This window comes from Meles meles, chromosome 1 (genome assembly GCF_922984935.1).
Source record: "Meles meles chromosome 1, mMelMel3.1 paternal haplotype, whole genome shotgun sequence".
NCBI classification, from domain to species: domain Eukaryota; kingdom Metazoa; phylum Chordata; class Mammalia; order Carnivora; family Mustelidae; genus Meles; species Meles meles.
Genome location: NC_060066.1, coordinates 201,673,601 through 201,696,688, shown reverse-complemented (window position 1 = coordinate 201,696,688; position 23,088 = coordinate 201,673,601). Strand labels below are relative to the sequence as shown.

Here is a 23,088-nt window from a genome sequence, read left to right as displayed (position 1 = left end):
TCATTCCTCCACACTCCCCAGGTCTACTGGAGAGCCTCTCTCTCTTTCTCTCTCCCTCCCTCTCTCTCTGCCCCTCCCCCAACTCACGCACGCTCTCTCACTCTCTCAAATAAATCAATCTTTAAAAAAAAAAAAAAAAAGATGGGGAGCCTGGGTGGCTCAGATGGTTGGGCATCTGCCTTTGGCTCAGGTCATGGGATTAAGTCCCATTTCAGGCTCCCAACTCAGCAGGGAGTCTGCTTCCCCCTTTCCTCTGACTCTCCCCTTGCTTGTGCTCTCTGTGCCTCTCTTAAATGAATAAATAAAATCTTAAAAAAAAAAAAAAAGCACACGTTCAAATGCTACTTCTAACCTATGTGTGATCTTGGGGAAATGACTTACCCTCTCTGACCCTCGACTTCCTCATCCATAAAAAGGGCCTATTACTGGTACCTATATCTGACAAAATTGAATGTAAATATGTAGGTTAAGCACTTAGCCCATATGAGGCGCTCAATGTTAGCTGGTATTAACATGATCGTACCTTTTACTGGATTATCAGTGGGTCTCAACGGAGGCCATCCTGCCCCTCCAAGGAGTTTCTGCATATACGTTGGAGCATTTTTGGTGGTTAGACGACTGGGGAGTCCTAGCATTTAGTCAGGGGCCACAGTTGTTAGATTCCCACAGTGTGCATGACAGCGCTACAAAATATCACAAATCGCCTCTCTCAAATGCCAACAGCCCCTGCATGGGGTGCCTGCAGGACTCCCACAGTGAAGCATCTGCCTACAGTTCAGGTCATAATCCCAGGGCCCTGGGGTCGAGTCCCGCATCAGGCTCCTTGCTCAGCAGGGAGCCTGCTTCTCCCTCTGTCCCTCTCCTCTGCTTGTGCATTCTCTGTCTCAAAGAAATAAAAAAAATCTTAAAAAAAGAAACAAACAAACACAGGCTGCTAATCCCCAAAGACCATCCAAGTGTCCTTGATCTCCAGGTCCAACAGGAGGCAGTGCAGGGCCGTGGGTCTAAGTTACGCAGTCCTGCTTTCAGTCCATCTCTGCCACCAACAAGCCATGAGAACCCGAACCTGGAGATACCATGTCACCTCTTTGGGCCTCAGTATCTTCATCTGTGAAAAGTGGACACTGCCTGACCGGCACCTGATATGACTGGCCCGGGGCTTGAACAGGGTGATGGCTACACGGCGTCTACCGCAGGGCCCCTGGGAGAAAGAGGCCATCGCCACTGCAGAGCGAGTGACCAGGTGGACCGGGTGGGGCAGATCGGCAAGTTACCCTTCCACCCTGCCAGTCCCTGCAGGCTCTGGATCCCAGTATCTTGCTGGTCAGAGCCTGAGGTTGGTCTGGTTTGGGAGGGACAACCAGGCACCGCCCTTCTTCCAGGGCAGAGGCCAGGGGGAGCGAGTAGGAATAGCCCTGGCCTGCTGAGACCAAAGGGAAGAAGGGAAGCACCGGGAAGGACCCCGAGCCAAGGGGACGGCTGAGCTGTGAACCAGGGCCTGTCAGTAGTTCTCTCGGCTTGCGTGCCAGGGCTGGAAACGTGATATTTATCAGGTGGCCGACTGTGCACCGTGACGGGGTAAAAGGCTTTGCATTTACCGCACTTCATCACCTGAACGACCCTGCAAAGTGGGAGGTTCTGCCCTCACTTCCACCGACAGGAGATGAGTTCATACAGACTATAAGACTTGTACAGTTGCACAGTGTGGACACAAGGACACAATCACCATTCTTCCTCTCTGTCTCCTCCCTCCACCTCCCACTGTCCCTCTCTCTCTCTCTCCACTCTCGCTCTAACTCCATCCAATGGCCCCCTGCTGCTCCAAAAATAAAGATAAACTACAAGCACCCCAGAGCCTGGGCCAGAGCCCCTCCCATCCTGTTGAGCCTTATTTCAAAACCTCCGCACTCTCCCTACCCTAGGCCCCCAGCCACTCTGCTTTTCCTTTAGTCCTTCCTGTTCGCTTAGGCCCCAGGGCCGTTTCACACACTGTTCCCTGTGCCTGGAACGTTCTTCCCCTCCCAGCCAGTGAATATCACTTCTCCTTCAGATCACAGTGAGTGATCTAAGGCCCTCTCTGACCTTTATGGGTAAAATCCTCCCCCCTTCCTTTACCAGGTCAAATCCTCTGGCTACAAGCGTAGCACCAGGACCTCCTGACATTAGTTACTGCCGCAACTTCATGCTCTCTCCTCCCATTAATTAACAGGTCTCTATCAAGTGCCTACTATGTGCCAGACCCTGCCCACTGTACTATGGGGAAGTGGCAAACAAGCCAGATAAGGTCTCTACACTCGTGGAACTCACTTTCTAATGGCAGGAAAAGGACAACAAAAGGCACTTGTGCAAAGGGGCGGAGGTGGAATGCAGTGTAGGCTGCGGCGGGGTGGGGGGGGGGGGGTGGGGGGAGACACACTGCAGTCTGTTCAGCTGAAGCCGGGAGCACAGGCCGGGGACAGCCAGAGATGCGGCTGGAGAAATACGCAAGGACCGGGCAAGGAAATAGGCCCAGAACACCCTAGAGTTCCTACGAAGGAGTCCCACTTGCTCCCAGGGTAATGGGGAGCAATGGAAGGATTTGAAGCAGTACAGTGACGGGCTCGCTCTGCGTTTCAGAGAGACGGCTGAGGCTGCAGTGAGGAGGAAAGGTAGGAGGGCAAGGCTGGAGGCAGGGAGGCCAGGGAGGAGGCTCTTAGTCCAGGCAAAGGTGGCCAATAGAGGCCAGCAAGGACGAGGAGTAAGAGGAAGGGGGAGGGAGGCTGACTATCGCTACAACTAGGTCAAGGACGTGTCTGGGCGCCACCTCAAACTCCACTAAGGCCACTGTGCTTGGCGGTGTCCCTGACTGAGGTCAGCAAGGCAGACAGGTTCGGGAGGCAGGAGGGGGCCTTCACCGGGGGGAGGGCAGCACTGAAGCTGGAGGCCTGGCGGGCTCTGGGGCCAAGGAAAGAAGCAGCGGCCTTGGGGACCACTCCAACACGCAGCGGACAGGGAGGAAGGCATCACAGGTGGGCCGCAGCACAAACCCTACAGAACCCCTGCCCAGTGCTTTTCAAGACAGCCAAGGTCGTGAGAAACAAAGAGAGTCTGGGAAACTGCCACAGACGAGAGGGAGCTAGGGCGACACAAGGACAAAATGTGACATGGTGCCCTACATGCTGTCCTCCCCGCCAAGGACTGCTGAAATCCAAGCAGCACGCAGGGCTCTATGAATGGGCATGGAGCACTTGGGGCCGCAGAGAGCTAATGGACGCACCAGGGTCACGTGCACGCTGCCATAGGGGAAACCGGGTGAAGGCAGACACCAGGATTCTCATCATCTTTGCAACTTGTCCGTCCATCGAAAATTATTCCAAAAGAAGATGCTTATTTTAAAAAACAAAAACAAAAAAAAAAAAAGCTGGGGCACCTGGGTGGCTCAGTCATTAAGCATCTGCCTTCGGCTCAGGTCATGATCCCAGAGTCCTGGGATCGAGCCCGCACTGGGCTCCCTGCTCAGCGGGGAGCCTGCTTCTCCCTCTGCCTCTCTCTCTCTGTGTCTCTCTCATGAATAAATAAATAAAAACTTAAAAAAGAAATAAAAGGGAAGGGGAGTCGATCTGCAGAGTGGATCTGCACCCTGGTGGGAATCCTGTGTGTTTGCTGAAATCCCTGACAGAGGCTCCGAGGCTGGGGTCATTTCCAAATCCAGGGCTCCTCACACAGGCTCCCAGAGAGAGAATCCGTACCCAGGGAGATCTCAGGACACAGATAAGAGCCTTCATCGAAGCCCCATGTTTTTTCATCTTAAAAATTCATGCCAGGGGATGCCTGGGTGGCTCATTCAGTTAAGCGTCTGACTCTCGGCTCAGGTCTGGGTGTCAGGGTCCAAGTTCAGGCCCTGCTTTGGGCTCTGCACTGGGCATGGAGCCTACTTAAAAACAAAACAAAATAAAGTAAAATAAAATTAAAATTTATGCCAATTCTACATTCTATGCCAAAATAGTGCCTTCTGATTTTGCTATAAGAGTATCCCACTATATTCCCCAGGGCAGTCCGTGTACTGGTATGAAAAGCCCAGATATGAAAATTAAGCATGGGGGTTCCTCTTGATCTCAGGGTCATGCATGTAAGCCCCACATTTTGAGCAGAAGGTTACTTTAAAAAACAACAATAAAATAAACAGAAAGGAAGCCTGAAGCCTCAAGAGTAGATAAGATACCAGGAGAGAAGGCGGAGGCAGGGGGACCAAAAGCAGCCCTACAAGCAGGTAGACACCGTGCAGGGACCCACATTCATTCTTTTGACAAATATTTATGTGCCCCCCATGGGCCAGCGCTGTTCTAGGCAGACCCACAGGGAAGAAGAAAGTCCCAAATCCTTCTGTGTCAGTGGGAGGGGACGGAGGAAAATGCGTAAGTAAAACGGGGAGTCTGTAGAATGTGGTAAGTGCGACAGAAAAATCAAGTGGTGCGGGGATGGAGGTGGACAGAAAACGGGAAGGGAGGACATCTGTCACCAGGGTGGCTGGGAAGGTGACAGCTAAGAAAGGAAATAAGGTTGCTTTGCAGACGGTTTCTCATTTATTTTTCACACCTGTGGGTGGTATTTCTTTGCCCTGTTTTATAGATGAGAAAACGAGCCTCAAAGAGGTAAAAACAGTTGAGTAAAGGTTACCTTGAAAAACATGGGCGCCCTGGGGGAGGGTATTAGACTGGAGGCAGGCCCCTCATTCCTGTCTGAGGAGGGTGGTTGGGGGCACCCCCGCCGCCCCTTCCTGGGCCCCTGCTCATCACTAAGTGATCAAGCCCACCGCTCACTCCCTTGCTGAAGCCAGATTTTCAATCCCTTCCAACTCCTCAGTAGGGGGTGCTGGCCCCTCCCCTTCAGGCACCTTCTTCACTTGATCAGCCTCAAGAGGTTAAGGGATGAAATGGGCCAGCACACCACGGCCCCCCGCCAAGGTGCTGGGTGGGCAGAGGAAGGGGGAAGGGGACCGGCACTTGTCAAGGGGAGGGACCCTCCAACGGCTCAGCCCCGCAAGGCTCTGTCTAGGGTGACCCGGATGGCTGAGGGGATGCGGTTTGCTGAGTTAACCACGTCCAGCTGTCCCCAACAACAATCGCCCTGGGACCCCTCCATCTACAGCTAGGGCACTCTTCACAGCTGAGAAACAAGGTTGGAGGAGACTGAGAGGGGGTCTCCCCCCCACCCCCCGAACCCTTCCTCTCTCTTCCCACATAACGAGAAACATTTCAGGCTTGAAGAAATGACTCACATGTCCCCAGAGAGGCCAGGGCTGGGCTGAGTCAGGCTGGGGGAGCCCGACGGTCACTAATCGGCCTGCTGGGGCTGAGGGGGCTCTGGGCCCCAGGAAGGCAGGCGACAAACAGACACAGCGATGGCAGAGACAAATGGCTAGCGGCTCTCCTGACACCCTTGAACGTGTGTCACTGGGTTTCGCCCAGCGTTGCTCACATGGAACTTGATGGAGAAGAAAATTCCTCAGGACTTTCCTGAACGAGCTTTATGGCTGACTCACGGCCACCTGGGGACAGCAAGCGAATTCACAAATCACCAAAGAAGGAAAAAGCGATTCCTATTAAGCAGTCTCTTCAGTAGATGGATCCGAGATCACCAGCATGAATGCTCACTTCCATCTTTGTTCTGGGTTTTGTTCTTTAAAGCAGCACATCCTACAAGAGCTGCAGGTTGGAACTGACGGCAAAGAGACATTTTATATATTCAGTGCTACTTCTCCGTTAGCTGGCATTAGACACATAGAAATGTGTCCCCAGTGACAATACGAACCATCAGCTGGCCCCAGGATGGCTTGGCCCCCATCCCGGGCCCCGCCTTATCTCGGCCCTGTGAGGCCCGCCCTCCTCCACTCATCCTTCTCATCCTTCACTGGGCACGGGCTGACCGCAAGTGTGGGAGACAGCAGTCTCTGCCCTCGAGGACTTCCCCTGCAGGGGTGAGAAGTAACAGTCAGAGTGAAAGTAACGACATGAGTGTCTTGAGGACAGAGCAGTGCCTATTCTTTTGCCTGCTGTCCCCAAAGGGTGCCACCTGCTCCCCTCCAGGAGGACCCCTGCACGAGCCTCCAGAGCAACCTTCTGCCTGGCTGGCCTTCTCTCATCCCTGTCCCTGTCCATTCTGAGCCCGAAGCTCCACCTCCACCCTGATGTGGGACTCTTCATAGGAGCCTACCAGAAACTCTGATTCTGGAGTCAGCCAGAACGCTGGCTCCGCTGTCTCTAAGCAGTGTGGCCTTGGTGGCTTACCAGGCCTCAGTGTCCTCATCTGTTCAATGGGGACGCAACAGGACCCATCCCTTGAGAGTCGATTCCAACGAAATGAGTCAACACATGAGCTGCTCACCCCAGGGCCTGGCTCAAAGTGGATGCTCACTAAACTGTGGTTCCAGGTCAGGGAACCCTGAGAACAGGTGTTAGAAAGAGTTATAAAGGGGTCCCGGTACTGGGAGCTCCTGGCTTCTCTGTGAGGCCGCTAGTGGCCTGTACACCACCCACTCCAACCCACCTCATTTCCAAACCCGCTGCCCATTTCACACCAGCACCATGATTTCCAGAACTGAGCTCCCTCCTGTGGGAAGGGAACCTTCTTAGACTTGTCCTAAACTTGCCTCACCCTGATGCACCAGGACCAGGGGGCTGAGCCTGTAGCACTGAATGTTTCCCCTGCCCCTTCTCAGCCCTCATCTTTCTTCCATCCGATGTTCTGAGCCAACAATAGCGGCTTTCCAGGCTCGGCAGCCGCACAACACGCTACTCCCTGAGCAAAAATACCCAAGCGGGGGAGGGTCCCGCCCAAACTAAGGCGGGGGCCACAAAGGGGGGGGCTGGGCTGGGTGGTAGGGGTGGGGGAGGGGTGTGGCAGGAGGAGGAGAGCACATCTGTTGAGTGCCCACTGAGTGGCAGAGTGAGACAGGCCAGGTCGCTGGGGGAGACACAGAACCCCAGGAGACTGTGGGGGCGGAGGGAGGGCTGGTCTCCAGGAGAGCAGGGGAGCCAGTCCCCAGAGAGGGATCGGGCTCGGGTCCAAGGTCTGGGGCAATGCCCAAGGAGAAGAGTGAGGTGAGTGGGCTCTAGAACCTGATAAGAAAGAAGGAGCCTGAACCCCAAAGAGATTCCAAATTCTAAGAAAAATGGGGGCTCCGATACAGAGGGGCTGAGTTTCATGACAGGGGAGCTAGAGCTGTCGTGAATCCCCAGGAGCCTCGAGCTTAGACCAGGGTGGGGGGCGGGGAGAGGCCTGCAGAGCTAGAAATTCACTTCCACGGACATCTCCGTGGTGGTATTTGCCAGACAAGCTTAACTGGGGGAAGAAAACAGAAGCCTGCAAACGGTAGCCGACCGTTCCCACTTCAAGAGGTTCGGAGGAAGGGATGCCACCTTGCTTCTGGGGAGACGGCACTGGGCAACGAGGTAGGCCCAGGCTTCCTCCACGGCAGGGCATCTCCTCAGAGCCCAGGGAGGGGCTGCTTGTGTGGAGTTGTTCCAACCACCCCCCCAGCCCCACTCCTGTGGACTCCTCCAAAGCCTGGGAAGGGTCTCAGTGCAGAGGTCACAGAGAAAGAATTTGGAGGTCAGAGCACAGCCCCTCCCCACCCCCAGCTGTTTCAAAGACAGAATCTGTGCGCAGGAAGCATCCCCCCCCCCCCCACCCCAGAAGCCACCAGTCTTTAGGGGAAGGGGTCACGGGGAGGGGGTCCAGACACCAGAAGGGCTGGAAGAATTCCGCAGGTGTGGCTGCCGGGAATCTGGGCCCTGAGTCAAGAGTTTCATGGGAGGCCTGGGATGTGAGTTTTGATCCTGAGCTCTGACCCAGACCCAGAGCAGCTCACACGACTTTGTACGCTCTGTTCTCACCTGTCAAAGCACTGGGCCAGGTCCCCAGTGCCAGCCCAGTCGATCAGCATCGGCTCTACCCCCTCAGTGTCTCTGCCTCTCCCTTGCCATTACCACCAGCCTGGGCTGAACCAGCCCCTCCCACCCACCCCCTTTTATTTTAAGATTTTTTTTTTAAGATTTTCTTTATTCATTTGACAGAGAGAGAGAGATCACAAGTAGGCAGAGAGGCAGGCAGAGAGAGAGAGAGGGAAGCAGGCTTCCCGCTGAGCAGAGAGCCCGATGTGGGGCTCCATCCCAGGACCCTGAAATCATGACCTGAGCCAAAGGCAGAGGCTTAACCCACTGAGCCATTCAGGCGCCCCAAGATTTTCTTTTTTTTTTTTTAAATTTTTATTTATTTATTTTTTATTTACTTGACAGACAGAGATCACAAGTAGGCAGAGAGGCAGTCAGAGAGAGAGGGGGAAGCAGGCTCCCTGCTGAGCAGAGAGCCTGATGTGGGGCTTGATCCCAGGACCGTGAGATCATGACCTGAGCCGAAGGCAGAAGTTTTAACCCACCTAGCCACCCAGGTGCCCCAAGATTTTCTTTTAAATAATCTCTCCACCCAACATGGGGCTCAAACTCACAACCCCAAGATCTAGAGTTGCACATTCTACCGACCAAGCCAGGCCGGTGCCCCCGGTCCTGTTACTCTGAAGGTTAAGTTAATACTTTAGACCGACTGGTTACCAGTGTCTTCATTAGGACTAATAGAAATGTCTTTCAGGACTCCCTGCCTCCTTTTGCCTCAGTTTCTACCCAGCGATGTGCTGATGGCTGAAATGACAAAATAAAATGCCCACGACAATGCTGAGCCCAGAGCAGGTATGTAATAAACCAGGACTTCGAAGTGTGAGCTGTGGCCCACCAGCATCAGAATCAGGGAGTCTGTCGGAAATGTAGGTTCCTACACCCCCTCCAAACTTACTGAATCAGAAAGTCATGGCAAGGGCAGTGAAATTTGCATTTGCAACCAGAATCTCTGATGATACACACTCAAGTCTGAGAAGCATGGCAACCAACGCAATCTTACTGCTGTTGCCACTAACCCATAAGTCCTGGGCGCCCTGACTCTAAGCCCAGAGGTTATCTGGATGGGGTCAGGGCATCTGTCTCTAGAAAGGCACGTGGTTCATCATAAACTGATATGCTTCCTAACATGCGCTGGGGTCAGAAAGACAAATACCATCTGATTTCACTCATATGGTGAATCTAAGAAACAAAACAGAGGGACATAGGGGAAGGGAAGGAAAAGTATAATAAAATGGAGACAGAGAGGGGGGCAAACCATAAGAGACTCTTGACTCTAGGGAACAAATGGGAGGGTGGCTGGAGGGGAGGGGGGATGGGTAACCGGGGGATGGGCATGAGGGAGGGCATGTAGTGGAAATGAACCCTGGGTTCTATGCAACTGATGAATCACTAAATTCTACCCCTGATACTACACTATATGTGAACTAATTTGAATTTAGATAAAATCCTGAAAGAAAAATAAAACAAAAAAAAAAAACAAACAATAACATGGGCATAGGCCTTGGGATTTGCCAAATCAAAGTATAAATTCTGGTTCTTGCACGCATTGGCTTAGCTGTGGGACCTCAGATAAGTGGCCCGACCTCTCTGAGTCACCTTCCTCAATTTTTAAAATCATGATAAACAACCTCTACCGGCGAGGGTTGTTGGGATAATCTGAGGAAGTGCCTTATGCAAACTACATTTCAGGTGCTGGGTGGGAGAAGGGGGGAGGGTGAAAACCCCAACAGGAAGCGTCTCACTGTCTCCCCTTGCCTCCTCTGCTGCTGCCACAAGGGCTCTGGAGGCGGAAGGTGTGTGTCATCCTCACACACCACAACTCCTGGCCACCTAGAGAAGGCAGAGACCCTCTCTGAGAGGCCGGCCAACCCCCCCCCCCCCACTCCCCAGGGCCCTTGCAGTCAGCCAGGTTTGCAAGGAGCAGAAGCAGGGGTTACATGGTGAGAACACAGACTCTGAAGACAGATCTGTTCCAGTTAAAATTCTGGCTCTGCCACTACTGGCTGCACCTGGCTGGCAAACTCCTACCCAGCCTTCAAGACCCAACCCAGTGGGGCGCCTGGGTGGTACAATCGGTGGAGTGTCCCACCCTTGATTTCGGCTCAGGTCCTGATCTCAGGGTCATGAGTTCGAGCCCCATGTCAGGCTCTGTGCTCAGTGCAGAATCTGCTTAAGATTCTCTCTTCCTCTCCCTCTGCCTCTCTCTCTCATGCTCTATCTCTCTCTCTCTCTCAAATAAATAAATCTTTAAAAAAAAAAAAAAAAAGACCCAAACTTCAGTATCATCTCCTGGGGCCAACTTAGTCATCTGTTTCTCTGGGCCCTCAAAGGCTCCTGCCCACACACTCAAATACTATTCAGGAATTTACCTGTTGACTTATCTATCTTTCCCACAGACCTGGGAGCTCCTGGAGGGCACCCGCACATCTGCCACAAAGAAGGTACTCAGCTAAATGTTGATTCAGTCTGAATTCCAACTTTCTCAGCCCTCTTGGTTCCCTTCCCTTCCCCCACTTAAATGCCTCCCACTCTACTCCCTGTTCCTCTCCTGGATAGAGACCCTTTATTCTCTAGCAGTTTAACTTCCAGATGCCTCTCTCCTGAAGGTCTGAACCTTCTCATCCCCGAGCTGATGTGTAAGGAAGGCTGTACAGAAAGACCTAATATTCACTTCTCCACCTGTGCTGACTACAAAGACTCCCACGGAAGGTGAAGTGCTCAGAGTCTGTGAGCCTGCCTGGTCCTAAGGACTGTGGGGAAAAGTCAATTATAAACAATGGGTTTTTTTTTTTAATGATTTTATTTATTTATTTGACAGAGAGAGATCTCAAGTAGATCACAAGATCACAAGAAGCAGGTGGAGGCCGGGAGGGAAGCAGAGAGCAGGTTCCCCGCTCAGCAGAGAGCCTGATGCGGGGCTCGATCCAAGGACCCTGAGACCATGACCTGAGGCAAAGGCAGAGGCTTAACCCACTGAGCCACCCAGGTGCCCCAAAAGTCAGTTCTAGATGAAGCAATTCTAGCATAGTCAGTAAGAACCTGGGCTCTGTGACCAAACTGCCTGGGGTTCAAATCTTCCTCTGTGGCTTACTGACTGAGAGCAATACATTGCCTCTCCATGCCTCAGTTTCCCGCTGTAAAACAGGGTTAATAATAAGTACCTCATAGGGTTGACATGAGGACTAGGTGAATTTATAACATAAAACATTTAGCACTATTCCTGACACACAGGAAATAATGCCATGAGCACCGTTATCACCATGTATAATAAGAGCTAAGCCTGGGAAACGTTGCTGGCAGGAAAAAATAAGAAGATTATTGAGAAAACCCTAATGTGGGCAGAAGTGAATATATTCTCTCCCCCCAAGGAATCATCGGGCGTCAGTGGCCCCAGAAAGTCCTTGGAAGCAGCATGCCCAGCCCTGTGCTGATACGCGTTCTAACCGCAGCAGAGCCCCGTCTCCCGGGCTCACCATGGACTGTGGGCTCACTCAGAACAACTCGGTCTGCACGTTCTCCCAACACAGGCTGACACAGAGCAGAGTGGCAGGAATGTCTTCCAAATAAACAAGCTCGCAATGTAACCTGAGTCTTTGACCGAGGCTCCAAGCACAGTCCTTCCGGGGAGGCCCCTTTCACTGGTAAGGCAAGTACCCATTGCCCAAAGCATATATCCCTAGAGATCCCCCAAATCCCTCCTGATCCCACCAGGAGCTGGGAATATGGAGAGGAAAAGGCAGGGGCTCTGCTAGAACTCCCATCTAGAAAGAAAAATCAGCTCACAGACACTAGGCACTCCCCCTATGGCAGGCATGGATCCTACATTTTACAAGAATTACATTGCTTGTTTAAACAACCCTATGAGGGACGCCTGGGTGGCTCAGTTGGTTAAGCGGCTGCCTTTGGCTCAGGTCATGATCCCAGGGTCCTGGGACTGAGTCCTGCATCGGGCTCCTTGCTCAGTGGGGAGCCTGCTTCTCTCTCTGCCTCTGCCTGCTGCTCCCCCTGCTTGTGCGCTCTCTCTCTGTCAAATAAATACATAAAATCTTTAAAAAAAAATAAACAACTCTATGAGTTTTGGTGCTATTATTGTCCCACTTTCCTCAGGCAGAGGCAAAGGTGAAGAATTCAGGACTCTGCGTAAGGTTGCTCGGGTAAATGGCAGAGCTGGGACTCAGACCTACGCAGGCTGATCCCGGAGCTCTAGCTCTGGATCCGTGCTCATGCAGGGAGGCGTGACAGGGTGGGAAGTCTCACCTCAAGTGACTTGTGCCCTGACAGAAGGCAGTCCGGGGTGGGAAGTGAAGGCGGCTGGGGCAATGCAAGACAGACAGGTGGGAGTTGGTCAAGAAAATGTCTGAGAACAGCTGTGGAAAGAGGAGCCGGCCTGCTGCTGTTATCAGGGACCTCCCACCTCTAGGAGTCGAGCCCTGAATGTGGCCCCCACAGGCTCTGATCATATCAGCTCTCATTTTAGTGATCGCCTAGGCAGGTGGTTGTTACCCCTACTTCACAGATGGGAAGCCAAAGCCTCAGAGAGGAAAACTTCCCTGCTAAAAGGTCCTTTACAGGACACCTAAGTGATGGATCCTGGGTTCAAGTTCAAGTCAATACCATAGCCCCCGCTTAAGCCTCAGGCCACGATGGACAAACAGGAGTCAGTCAGTGTAGGGACCTGAGGCAGAAGGTGGGGAGTCAGGCAGCATTCCCTGCTAGGCCCGCCTTTGCTGTCCCTCTGCCCCTTACTCGGGTTGGAGGCAGACACAAAGGCGCACGTGCGTGCGTGCGTGCGTGCGTGTGTGTGTGTGTAGGGGCTGGCAGTTAAGGACCTTATTTAAGGGTCTCCCAACTATCTGGGGACGTATAATAAGCAAGCAGCCGTAGGGCGGGCTGACGAAGGCAATTTCCTCACCTCCCTGGCTTCAGCACATTCACCAGAACCAGAAATCAGCACAAACGAAGGCTAGTCCCAGATACTCTTTCCAGCACAACACAAGGCTTAGAACGACAGAACCACAACAGTAATAATGTTGATGACGGCACCCATTACCGAGGACCTACTGTGAACACCATCCTACGAGCTTTACACAGCCTTACATGAATCATTTCAACCATTCCGCATAACACCATCATGAGAAAGATGGTACTATTATCCCGTTCCGCACGGGGGGAAACGGAGGCTCAGAGAGAGTCACTGGTCCAAGGTCATGTAGCTGGGACGAGAACCCAGGTCTGTCTGGCTCTGAAGCCCACATCTTAACCAAAAAGAACACTAGATCAAGGGGTCCAGGAGATCAGAGTGTAAGTCCTGCTTCTAACTCTCTGTGTGGCGTCAGGCAAATTTCCTTTCCTTTCAAAGGGTTTGTCTTCCCACAACAGGTTGGTCTAGATGACGTCTAAGTCGCACTTCCACTTCGGCCTTCTGTGACTCTGAGAACTGCCATGACCTCTGGCCCTCTTCCCACCCACCACTCCACATCCGCAGAAAAACATGAAGTATTATCTTCTTCTGGCTGCCTGGTGATCCCAACCAACCAGGACACCCAGAACCGCAAAGCCACAGGATTCCCTCGAGCCGGGCCGTGGGAGCAGGAGCCCAGAGGGCAGAGGGGCCGGGCAAGCCCTCGCAGCCACCACTTCCTCTGCCCTCACTTCTCCAGGGTGTGCGGAAGTAGGGGAAGCGGGCTTTGGCTCTGTGCCCTTCCGGCCCATTTCTCTGGGTCCCCGTGGCCTGGGGTGGTGGGAATGTGGTCACTTTGGGGGAATCCCGAGCTCGCTCTGGAAGGTCAAGTTCAAGTGGAGGTTTTAGGACAAAAACCTTCGCTGGGCTCCAAAGGCAATTTTCGCCCACCATGCTCTGTGGCCAGAACGTCCTGTGGCATCTGGGATGTCCTGTCTCCCTCTCTCCCATCCTCTGACGTGGCTGCTAACATCCCAGATCCTGGAGTGAGACAAGCCTCCCCCTCAGGACAGGTCAAAAGCACTAAGATCCCGCTACCCTTTCACCTGCCGCCAGCCTCCCTGCCTCCCTCCTGCCCCCTGCAGTTCATCCTCCGCACAGCAGCCAGAGCCTTGGCAAAACCTAAACCAGTCATGGCCCTGCTTGGAGCCCTGCAGCGACTTCCCATTCCTCCGAGAGCAAAATGCCAACTCCCCCAGCCCCTGTCCCCTGCCTGACAAGGCCCTGCACGACCTGGCCACTTTTCCCCTTGCTCCCTCTGAACAGCCACAGCAGCCTTCTTGCCGCCCAAAATGTGCCAAACCCCATATCCCTCTCTCAGGCCCTTTGCATTTGCTGTCCCTCTGCTCAGAACTCTCCTGCCCCCCATCTTTGCCCAGCTGCCCTCTCCTCATCCTTCAGGACTCGGCTCAATGTCACCTCCTTCCTTGCTGACCCATGTGAGTAGCTCCCTCCCTACCTCCCAGCTAACTCATCACTACATCACTCATCACTCGGTTTTCTTTCTTTTCTCTGAAGTGATGCTTCTGGTTGGTTGGCTTGCCTGCATAGTCCCTCTCCTCCAGGGCCTCTCCTCCAGGGCAGGGATGTAGCTGCTCCATCTACTTTGGTTCCTACAATGAGCTGGGACCTCATTTTGTCCTTACAACTCTGCAGGTGAGGATGCTGGAGTTCAGAGAGGTATACTGACTTGCCTAAGGTCACACAGCAAGGAAGTGGCAGGATTGAGACCCAGGTCTGCCTGGTACCCAGGCCATTTCTGCCAGGCCTCCATGGAAGAGGCCAGGAGCCCACTTCAGGGGGCTCTCACCCAGAGAGGACCGACTCACAGTGAGGCTCTTAGCAAGGGTACCAAGAAGGAAGGGCCTGTCTACTTCCTCAGTGTTCCCTTCTTCAGAGATACAGGGCAGCTGGGGCTCACCAGTGGGGCAGGCACAACCCTAGAGGTGAAGAAGCACAACCTTCAATCAACCCAACGTTGTGCAGAAGGGGAAACTGAGGACCAGGGCAAGGGAGGGATTTACTTAAAGTTGCACAGACTGGTAAAGTCTCACGGCCTGGGGTCTCCAGATCCAGGAACCCTTCCTTGCCCCGAGAAATGACAAGTGAAACCCAAAGCGCAGGTTCTAGGAAGAGTGCCAGACCCAGACCTGCCAGGCCCGAGGGCAGGGGCAGGGCCAGCAGAGTGTATCTGAAGCCCTAAGACAAAGAAAAGTCTCAAATTCCTTCCTTCTTTCAGAAAAGATTCATCAGGAGTCTCCTTGAGGCTAGACCTTGGGCCTGTCGGCAGAGGTGAGCAATATACTCAGAAAATGGACACCTCCCTGGAGAACCACCTGGTAGTTTCTCTGAGCGTGAAAGACACACAAACCCTCAGACCCAGCAGGAGCCCCCTCCCCAGACCCACCCATGAGAAATGCGTGTGTTGGCCCAGCGAGAGACACACGGGAATGTCACAGCTGCCCAGACAGGAACATCGTCCAAACGTGTGCATCTGTCCAGGGGGACGCCTACAATGGAGCACATTCTGGAACACCCAACGATGGGGGCCAACAGAAAACTGTTCACTGTTGACTAAAGCTGAAGGGAACCAGACCCAAGAGGACATACTTTGAATTCATGCAGATAAAGTTCAAAACCAGGAGAAACCGGGGTGACAGAAAGCAGATCAGCAGCCACCTGTCGCAGACAGAGATGGAAAGGGGTACCGGGAACTTTCTGGGGAGGTGGCAGTGTTCTATGCTTTGCTCTAGGCGGCGGTTAGACAGGCTACACATTTGTAAAAACAGCAGCACAAGACGTGTGCATCTTACTTAAGGAAATTACACGACTTAGAAGATGCCCGGTCTCGCCCTGAGGAAGCCCACAGCCCTGCCGAACAGGACGATCGTGAGAGCAGCTGGTGTCGCCGGGGCCCCACTGCGTGTCAGGGACAGAGCCGGCTTCTTCGGGAACAGCAGGTGACTAACGCTTGCAACCACCGCCAGAAGAGGCCCCAATATCTCCACGTCAGAGGGAGGAAAACGAAGCTCAGAGAGGGGACGGCGTCCAAAGGGACATGGCAGAAAGGGAGGGAGCAGTCCCCACTTCCCTGCCCTCCTCACCCCACACCGCGAGGTCACTGGTCCCCACGCAGCCGCCGCCTCCCCAGGGTCGAAGGGAACAGTGAGCGTGGGCTGATTTCTGTGAAAGAGCTGCTTAGGAAATGCCTTCTCTCTCTGTCTTCCGCCCCCTCCGCCCTCCCTCACCCCCTCACCGCCACAGATCTCTGAGGTCACTGCAGCCCTGGCCTTCCGCCCGACCAGAAGGAGCCCCGGAGGCCGGGCAGCTGTGTGCTGGGGGGTGAGGGGTAGGGGTGGTGCCGACCAAGGGGCTTTCTCGGCTCCTGGGCTCCCCTGACCCAGCCCGTGGCCCCAGAGGGCCAGGAGGGCTTGAGGTTAGAGACCCCACCCTTGGCTCCAGCTCACACATGACGTAACCCAGTGTCTGGACTCGGAGAATCATAAAATGTTTATTTGGAAAAACAACCACCACCATTACCGCGGCTTACTCAGTTCTTACCCTGCGCTAAGAGCTGGAGTTTGATACGTGGCTCCTCACCAATGTCCCCCCAAAGTAGGCACAGTTGGGATCTCATTTTGCACAGGAAGAAAACGGAAGCTCAGGGGGGGTTCAGTGACTTCCCACAGCCTCACAGTGAGAAAGCGGCAGCACGGGGATTCGAACCCAGGTCTGCCCCGCTTCAGGCCCGTGTTCCACACCACAGCGCTGTGTCTGTAATCCCGCATGTTATTGCTGAAAGCGCCCCTGAGTAGGTCTGTTCCAGCCCCACGGGGCTACAGGTGGGAGAACGAAGGCCCCGGAAGCTCTTGCTCGGAGCCACACATAAAGTTTGTGGCAGGGCTTGGCTGGGAAGCTACGTTTGTCCCCTTGGCCTGGGGAGCAAAATGCCAACTTTCCATGACCAGAGCCTCGGAGCAGGCCACGTGCACCTGGATGGGCCGTGTGTGGGAGGCAGGGAGGCCTGGTTCCAGGCAGAGGTAAATATTGACATGATGGTGTTTACACTGGAACCCTACCCCTCCCGGCTGGGCCTCATACCCGGCCTGTCCCCGTCCTGTCCCCGCCAAGGAGGAAAAGGAGCTTATGGGGAGGAGAATGGGGGGAGGAGGCTTCTGGGCTGGGGCTGCTGCTCCTGCTCCCATGGACCAGTGGACAGGAAGCCTGGGACGTCTTCAGGCAGGGGGTTGCTGCAGCCCTGGGCTGCGGCCCACGGGGCAAGGCCAGGAGCCAGGGAGATGGCGTCGGAACTGGGAGTCGCAGGCCTGGGTTGCAGTCCTCGCTCTGCCACGGATTGTTGGTGGGACCCAAAAACAGTCGGCAACCGGGGAGGAAAGGGCTGGGGTAACTGTCAAGGGCTGTGCAAAGGTGAAAAATAACATTTCAGCCTGGTCAACGTCCGGCCCCGGTCACCTCCCAATGCCTCTGGCCGCTGCCCGGCAGTCCCGTCCCTGTTCCCAGGGGGGCTTTCCTGGGACAGCAGAGTTTCTGCTCAAGTGGGTGGCAGCTTGGGACTGAAGCCAGGATCCCACGGAATCAGGAGGCCACTGCCTGGTTCCAGTCCCTAGTTCCCAAAGTGATCTGTGAGTGTCAGCTTCCACAGCTCCATGCTGGGGATAAACCTACTTCCTGGGGTTCCCATGAAGGTCAGAGAGGTTTGCTTTTAAGTCCCAGGCACATCGTAGGTTGTCGTTTTGCCCCTCAGTTTTCCCACCTATGAAATGGGGAAGGTGAATCAGATGTTCAGAACACAAGCACACTATGGTTTTAAGCTCTAGTAGCCAAGGCCTCGCTGTCTCCAAGCCCTGAAGTTAGATCCTCCCTCAGCTAATTTCCTGAATGTTCTCCAGAAACTTGTTTCTCTGTTTACATCTCCCCCAAGGACCCCACCCACCCACCCACCACCAAGGGCTCTGTGGGGAGGAGGGAGCTGTTCCAAGGCTAGTCAGTGAGCCAAGACCGGCCTGTAGATCTTTCTGGCACCTCTGCTCTTGGGGACCCCTGGGGAAGGAGAGAACTCCGAGGCCCGAGACCCCCAGTACCATTCACTGATTGTGGGGTTCACTTAGCGTTGGTTGTTCCTTAAACTCCCTCCCCAACAGATTATAATTCCTTAAGGACAGGAGAGTGTCTTCATATTTTCATTTCTCTAAAACGTGGCTCCTAGGAAACATACCATTTCACTACCTTGCCATAGGGAGCACAAATGCCATCTCTTCTGGGAAGCCTTCCCTGATACATACTCACGGCCAGGGCGACTCTAGAGCTGTATCCCCAGGTTGGCACCATCATAGTCTACCTGGTTTTAGAGCCATTTGGGAATTTTGTCCTTCTCATTAGATCAAAGTTCCTTGAGGCCAGGAGCCCCACTGTTGTTTCTATGAAAATATGTGGAGGACAGTCAGTGTCCACAGGGAATGGGCTTCGTGCAACTTTCAGGGCCACAGCCTCCCCTCTCTTCACTACCCATGCTAGGCAGCACGATGGGGCTGTGGGGTCGGGTAAAGGGGGCCGTAACTAGTGTCTAGATCACCATCATCTCTCCTAGGACCACTCCAACTGCTTCCTAACTGGTTTTCTGGCTCCCGGCCTCACCCACTGAAAACACAACTCTGACCACATCACTTCCTGCCTCTGAACTCCAGAGTGGCTCCCCAGTGTCCTTAGGATCGAGGCCCCAGATCTTTATCAAGCCCCTCCCTGCATGCACCTGCTCAGGGCCGCCTCCCACACACCATCTTCTCAGCCTCTGGACCCAGTGATTGCTGAAGGCCCCGTGTCTGGTCCCATCTCTCACCTACGGCTCCCTCCACCTGGAACCAAGTCACCCTTCGGACCACGCATTCTTGAGACCACGGTTTTCATGCCACGTCCTCGGGGAGCCTCGTCTGATCCCCAGGTGAGGTTCCCCTCTCCGCTCCCCCGCACCCCACACGTCTCCTTGGTGACTGCAGTTGCCCTTCTCATTTCCTGCTCCTTATCTGCCTGTCCGCCCGACTGTGGAAGAGAGATCTGTCGCTCTCCTTCAGGCTGACGGCTGCCCCGACACCTGGTCCCGTGCCAGGCAGACTAGTTTGCTGGATGAAGGAGTGAACGCAGCACTGTGACTATGGCCGTGGTGCTTACCTAGCTGACAAAAAAGGAAAAAAAAATGGAGTGGAAACACAAAAAGTCATAAACCTTTGCCGATGGCTCCTCCCTCACAGCAGACATCAAAGTGTGGACTTTAGCCAAGCGGGTTACGTCGTGGCCGATGCCTGAAACTTTCTGCCAAACCCACCTGTGGACAGTTCTCTGACGACTCAAATCTTGTTGCTTCCCACAGGGTCTGGTCTCCCCCATCCTGCCAAAGAAACCATCTACTTCGTGCTTAACGAAGATTAACGACACGCCTGTTTACCACAGATCTCAGCATTGTCAGGAAAGCTGAGTGATCCAGGTACCAGCATAGACGCTGACCGGCAGAGGGAAGGGTACTGCAGAGCTCTGGGAAGCCTGGAGCGGGCCTCCAAGGGGACAGGTGCAGGGGGCTTGTGGCTGGCCTCCCATCTTCAAAGAGTAACACCTTCTCAAGTTCTTAAGCTTTTCTACATTGGACCCCAGGTTGTATCCTCATGCTATCCTGCCAGGGAAGCAAATCTGCCCCGCTTGGTGGGAAAAGAGGTGCAGAGAGGGGGGAAGAGGTGACCCAAGGTCACACGCAAGCTGGTGGTACATGTTCAAACCTAGGCAGTGGCCCCTGTCCTCAACTCAGCCACTTACATGACTCCCAACCCTTGGCTGTGGCTTTACGCTCAGCCCCTAGGTTGGAGTGTGGAGGAACATTCTCGAGGCGCCACAACAGCAGAGAGGGAACACTGGGTTGGGCCTCCTTTCCCCCAACCTGTCTTCCTGGTAACCCTCTAAACATACCGGAGGCTTGTGCCTGCTCTGACCTTATCTTGCTGTGTGACCCTGGGCAATCTCCTTCACCTCTCTGTGCCTGTTGCTGGGTGGTATGAGGACAACTGAAGACAGGAGATACAAAAAGCCTTTAAGAACTGCACTGACTCCCCACCGAGGGGTTAGAGACCTGGATGCGGGGCTGGGGACCATATGGGGCATTCAGTGGGGACACGAGAAAATAGCCCACCTCCTCTCCAAAGGAACTCTGTTTGGAACCTGGGGGCCAGGGGAAACTTGGCCACGCTGGAAGGGAGGGAACACGGGAATTGTTTAAAACCTACGAAGCAGGAGATCCAAGGAATGAACTCTTTAGCAGCCCGGAATAACCCCCACCTCAGGAATGAGCACAGGGAGTAGTGTTTAGGGGAAACCAAAATGACAGGGGCCAAGGAAGCCTGATGTCACCCTCCACCCCACCCACCCACCTCCACGCACGGGGGGGTCAACAATCCTCAGTGGGGCTCCAACCCCTCAGCCTAAGCATTCGGTCGTCTGGCCCCAGGCATGACCCTTGCCTACTCTCTCTTCTGCTTTCTGGCTCTCTCATACCCACGTGCCAGGCAAGCCCCATTTCTGGCCTTTCCGAGTACATTCCTTGTTGCACTCATGCCCCTGGTCCTCTGTTCACAGAGGTTTCCCTGACTGGAAGTTCTTTCCAATTCAGAAGTCACCTGCTCGGTGACACTTTCTCTCATCTCTCCAGTCAGGAGGAACTCCTCGCCAGGTGTGATACCTCTGACTCTCCCAGAGATATGCCATCTGGCCTGAGGATCCTTATATACATTTATGAACTGGCAGAAGCTCCCCGAATGCTGTGTTGATGACAGTTTTTCCTCCTTAGCATAGGACATATAGTAAGTGTTCAATAAATCTTCGTTGACTGATGTACAAAGGAATGGTTCTCTAAGTGTCACTGTCCCCTTCTTCTCCCCTCACGATAACCTGTAATCCTTCTTCCCAACTAGCAAACAGGTTAGATGTCACACAGAACGTCCCAACTCAAGCTTAAGACTGTAGGGAAAGGAAATTAACCTGCATTGGAGTGAGCATTCTCACTGGGTTATTTCACCAAACCCCCATCACCCCTGCAAGCCAAGACCTTTCATCTCTTCTCACAGATGAGGAAACTGATGGTCAGAGGTGAGGATTCAACTTGATCCAAGTCCCCACGGGGACGTGGGAGAGCCAGGCTTCGAACCTGAATCTCTCTGATGCTAAAGTGTGGAAGGTTTCTCAGGTTGTAAGCCTCTGAAAAGAATCTCCAAGGCAAGGTGCCCTCTCTCTTTTTTGGTGGTTTCTAAGGAGAAAAAAGTTGTCTTTCTGAGTAACTTAGATCAGGGTGGCTTTGAAGGCAGAGTGAAGGATATGACTTCTATGTCTCAGCCCCTTTTACTGCTCCTATGAAGAGACCTTAAATCAAGGGCCAGGCCACAGGGTGTGGAGCTCCCTGCCACCGGAACTGTCCAAGTAGAGCATTCCAGGGGAGAGATTCCTGACCAAGGAGGCAGATTGGCTCCAGGTGTATCTCTAAGACACAATTTCATTATTACTGACTCTGGGCAGGCAAATGGCAGAGAAGGAGGCAGATATTGGTGGGGAGAGGAGAGAGGAGGAAAAAGGGATGTTGGGAGGGGACACCCGCTCTGGGTGGAGCAGAGTTTGGTCCTGGGACTCCCGTGGGGGACTCTTCATGCCTACAGGGGTCCCATCTTGTCCCCGCCTGGTCTGCTTCAAGCTTGACAGCATCATTTCAGAGAAATGGAGGTGGCAGTCTCCCTGGGACTGGCAGCCATCATCACCAGCATATGCCGTCCTCAGGCCCTCCCTGGTGACCTGTACTCACTTCACAGGGCACAGAACAGAACTAGGAGAGAGAATCAGAAGGGCCTGTCCAGAGGAAAGCAAAGAGAAGTAGGTGGCTTCCACCCCCATGATGCAGAAGTGATCATCAGGCCCTAGAGAGATTACTGAAAGGTCCAACCTTTCCTTCCAGAGACAACACCCCGCCCTAAAACAGCCCCAACAAACCCAGCTTCAACCAAAAGGGTTTCTTTCCTGGGGTTCCAGAAACCCCCATGAAATCTCCCTGCAAGTCCCTTCTCCCTGGTGTCGCTGGCCAGCCCCCTCAGCAACCCCCTCCTCTGAGGACCCATTATTGGGAGATGGTGGGGAGAGCGGATCACCGAAAGCAGGGTCCCCAAGCGCTCCCTGGTCTCTGACAGCCGGCCAACCTAGCTGGCTCCACTCCCTCCGGCCATAAGGGGACAGGCAGCCCCGAGTGCCTCGACCTCTACCTAGCCCTCCGAAATGCGCTAGGCTCGGCCACCCATGACGCCCCAAGCCCAGTCTCGGCCCCAGACCGACCTCGGCGTCCCGGGACATTTAGGTCCAACTGGACCCAGCCGCTCCGCGATTGTGCCCGACCCCGTATCGGACCCAACCCCGATGCCCGGGGTCTCCACTCCCTGCTAGGACTTCCGGACGCCCCAGACTAGAATTGCACCAACTGTCCCCGAACCGAATCGGCCACCCTGAGCCCTCCAAACCTGGCCGGGGCCATCTGCCCAGACCCAAGCTCAGCGTGGCCGCCCCCGACGGAAGCTCGGCGGTGCCGCCCGGCCAGTCGAGTCTGGCCCGCGCGCCCCCCGACTCCACGCCTTCAGAGCCAGAGCCGCAGCCCGCGCCCAGCCCCCCGCGAGCCCGGCCGAGTCCCCCCGCCGCTTGGCCGCCGGGGCCGTCGAGGCGGGGCCGGGCGCCGCACTCACCATAGCTCGCGCGCTCCGCTCCCGCACCGCTCCGCTCCCGGGGCCGACCCCGTCTCTCGGCTCCCGGCCGCGCTCCTCGGACGGCGCGGCTGCTCGTTCCGGCCGCGCGCTCTGCTCCCCGCGGGCGAGCGCGGCTCGGGCGCCAGGCCCGGGGGGAGGAGGGCCCGCCGAAGGCCAATGGCGGGGCGCGGGGGCTGGGCCGCGTAGCCAATCACGCCCCGAGCCCGGCCTCGGCCCCGCCCCTTAGCCTCCTTAACCCTCGGCGTGCCGGGCAGGGAGAGCGGGTGCGTGGGGACCCCGCGGCCTGCGCGGGTGGGGCCTCAGGCTACGGGGTGCGGGGTCAGGACCTTTTCGAGTCCCGCTTCGGGGGCAGGCGGAGCCGGGGGAGCGGCTCGGCTGCGTCTGGTGCGCGGCGCCTGGAGCCTCG

The 23,088-nt window shown here is 54.7% G+C and overlaps 1 protein-coding gene across 1 annotated transcript in view; it reads right to left on the bottom strand.

Moving 5' to 3' along the window:
• The window catches only part of ECE1 (endothelin converting enzyme 1), a 114,233-nt gene extending 91,424 nt beyond the window's left edge, over nucleotides 1–22,809 (bottom strand). Inside the window, exon 1 of the mRNA XM_046006108.1 lies at nucleotides 22,662–22,809. Coding sequence (XP_045862064.1) covers nucleotides 22,662–22,664 — 3 coding nt within the window. The 5' untranslated portion in view covers nucleotides 22,665–22,809. The remainder of the gene's footprint in view (nucleotides 1–22,661) is intronic.
• Nucleotides 22,810–23,088: the final 279 nt, after the last annotated feature.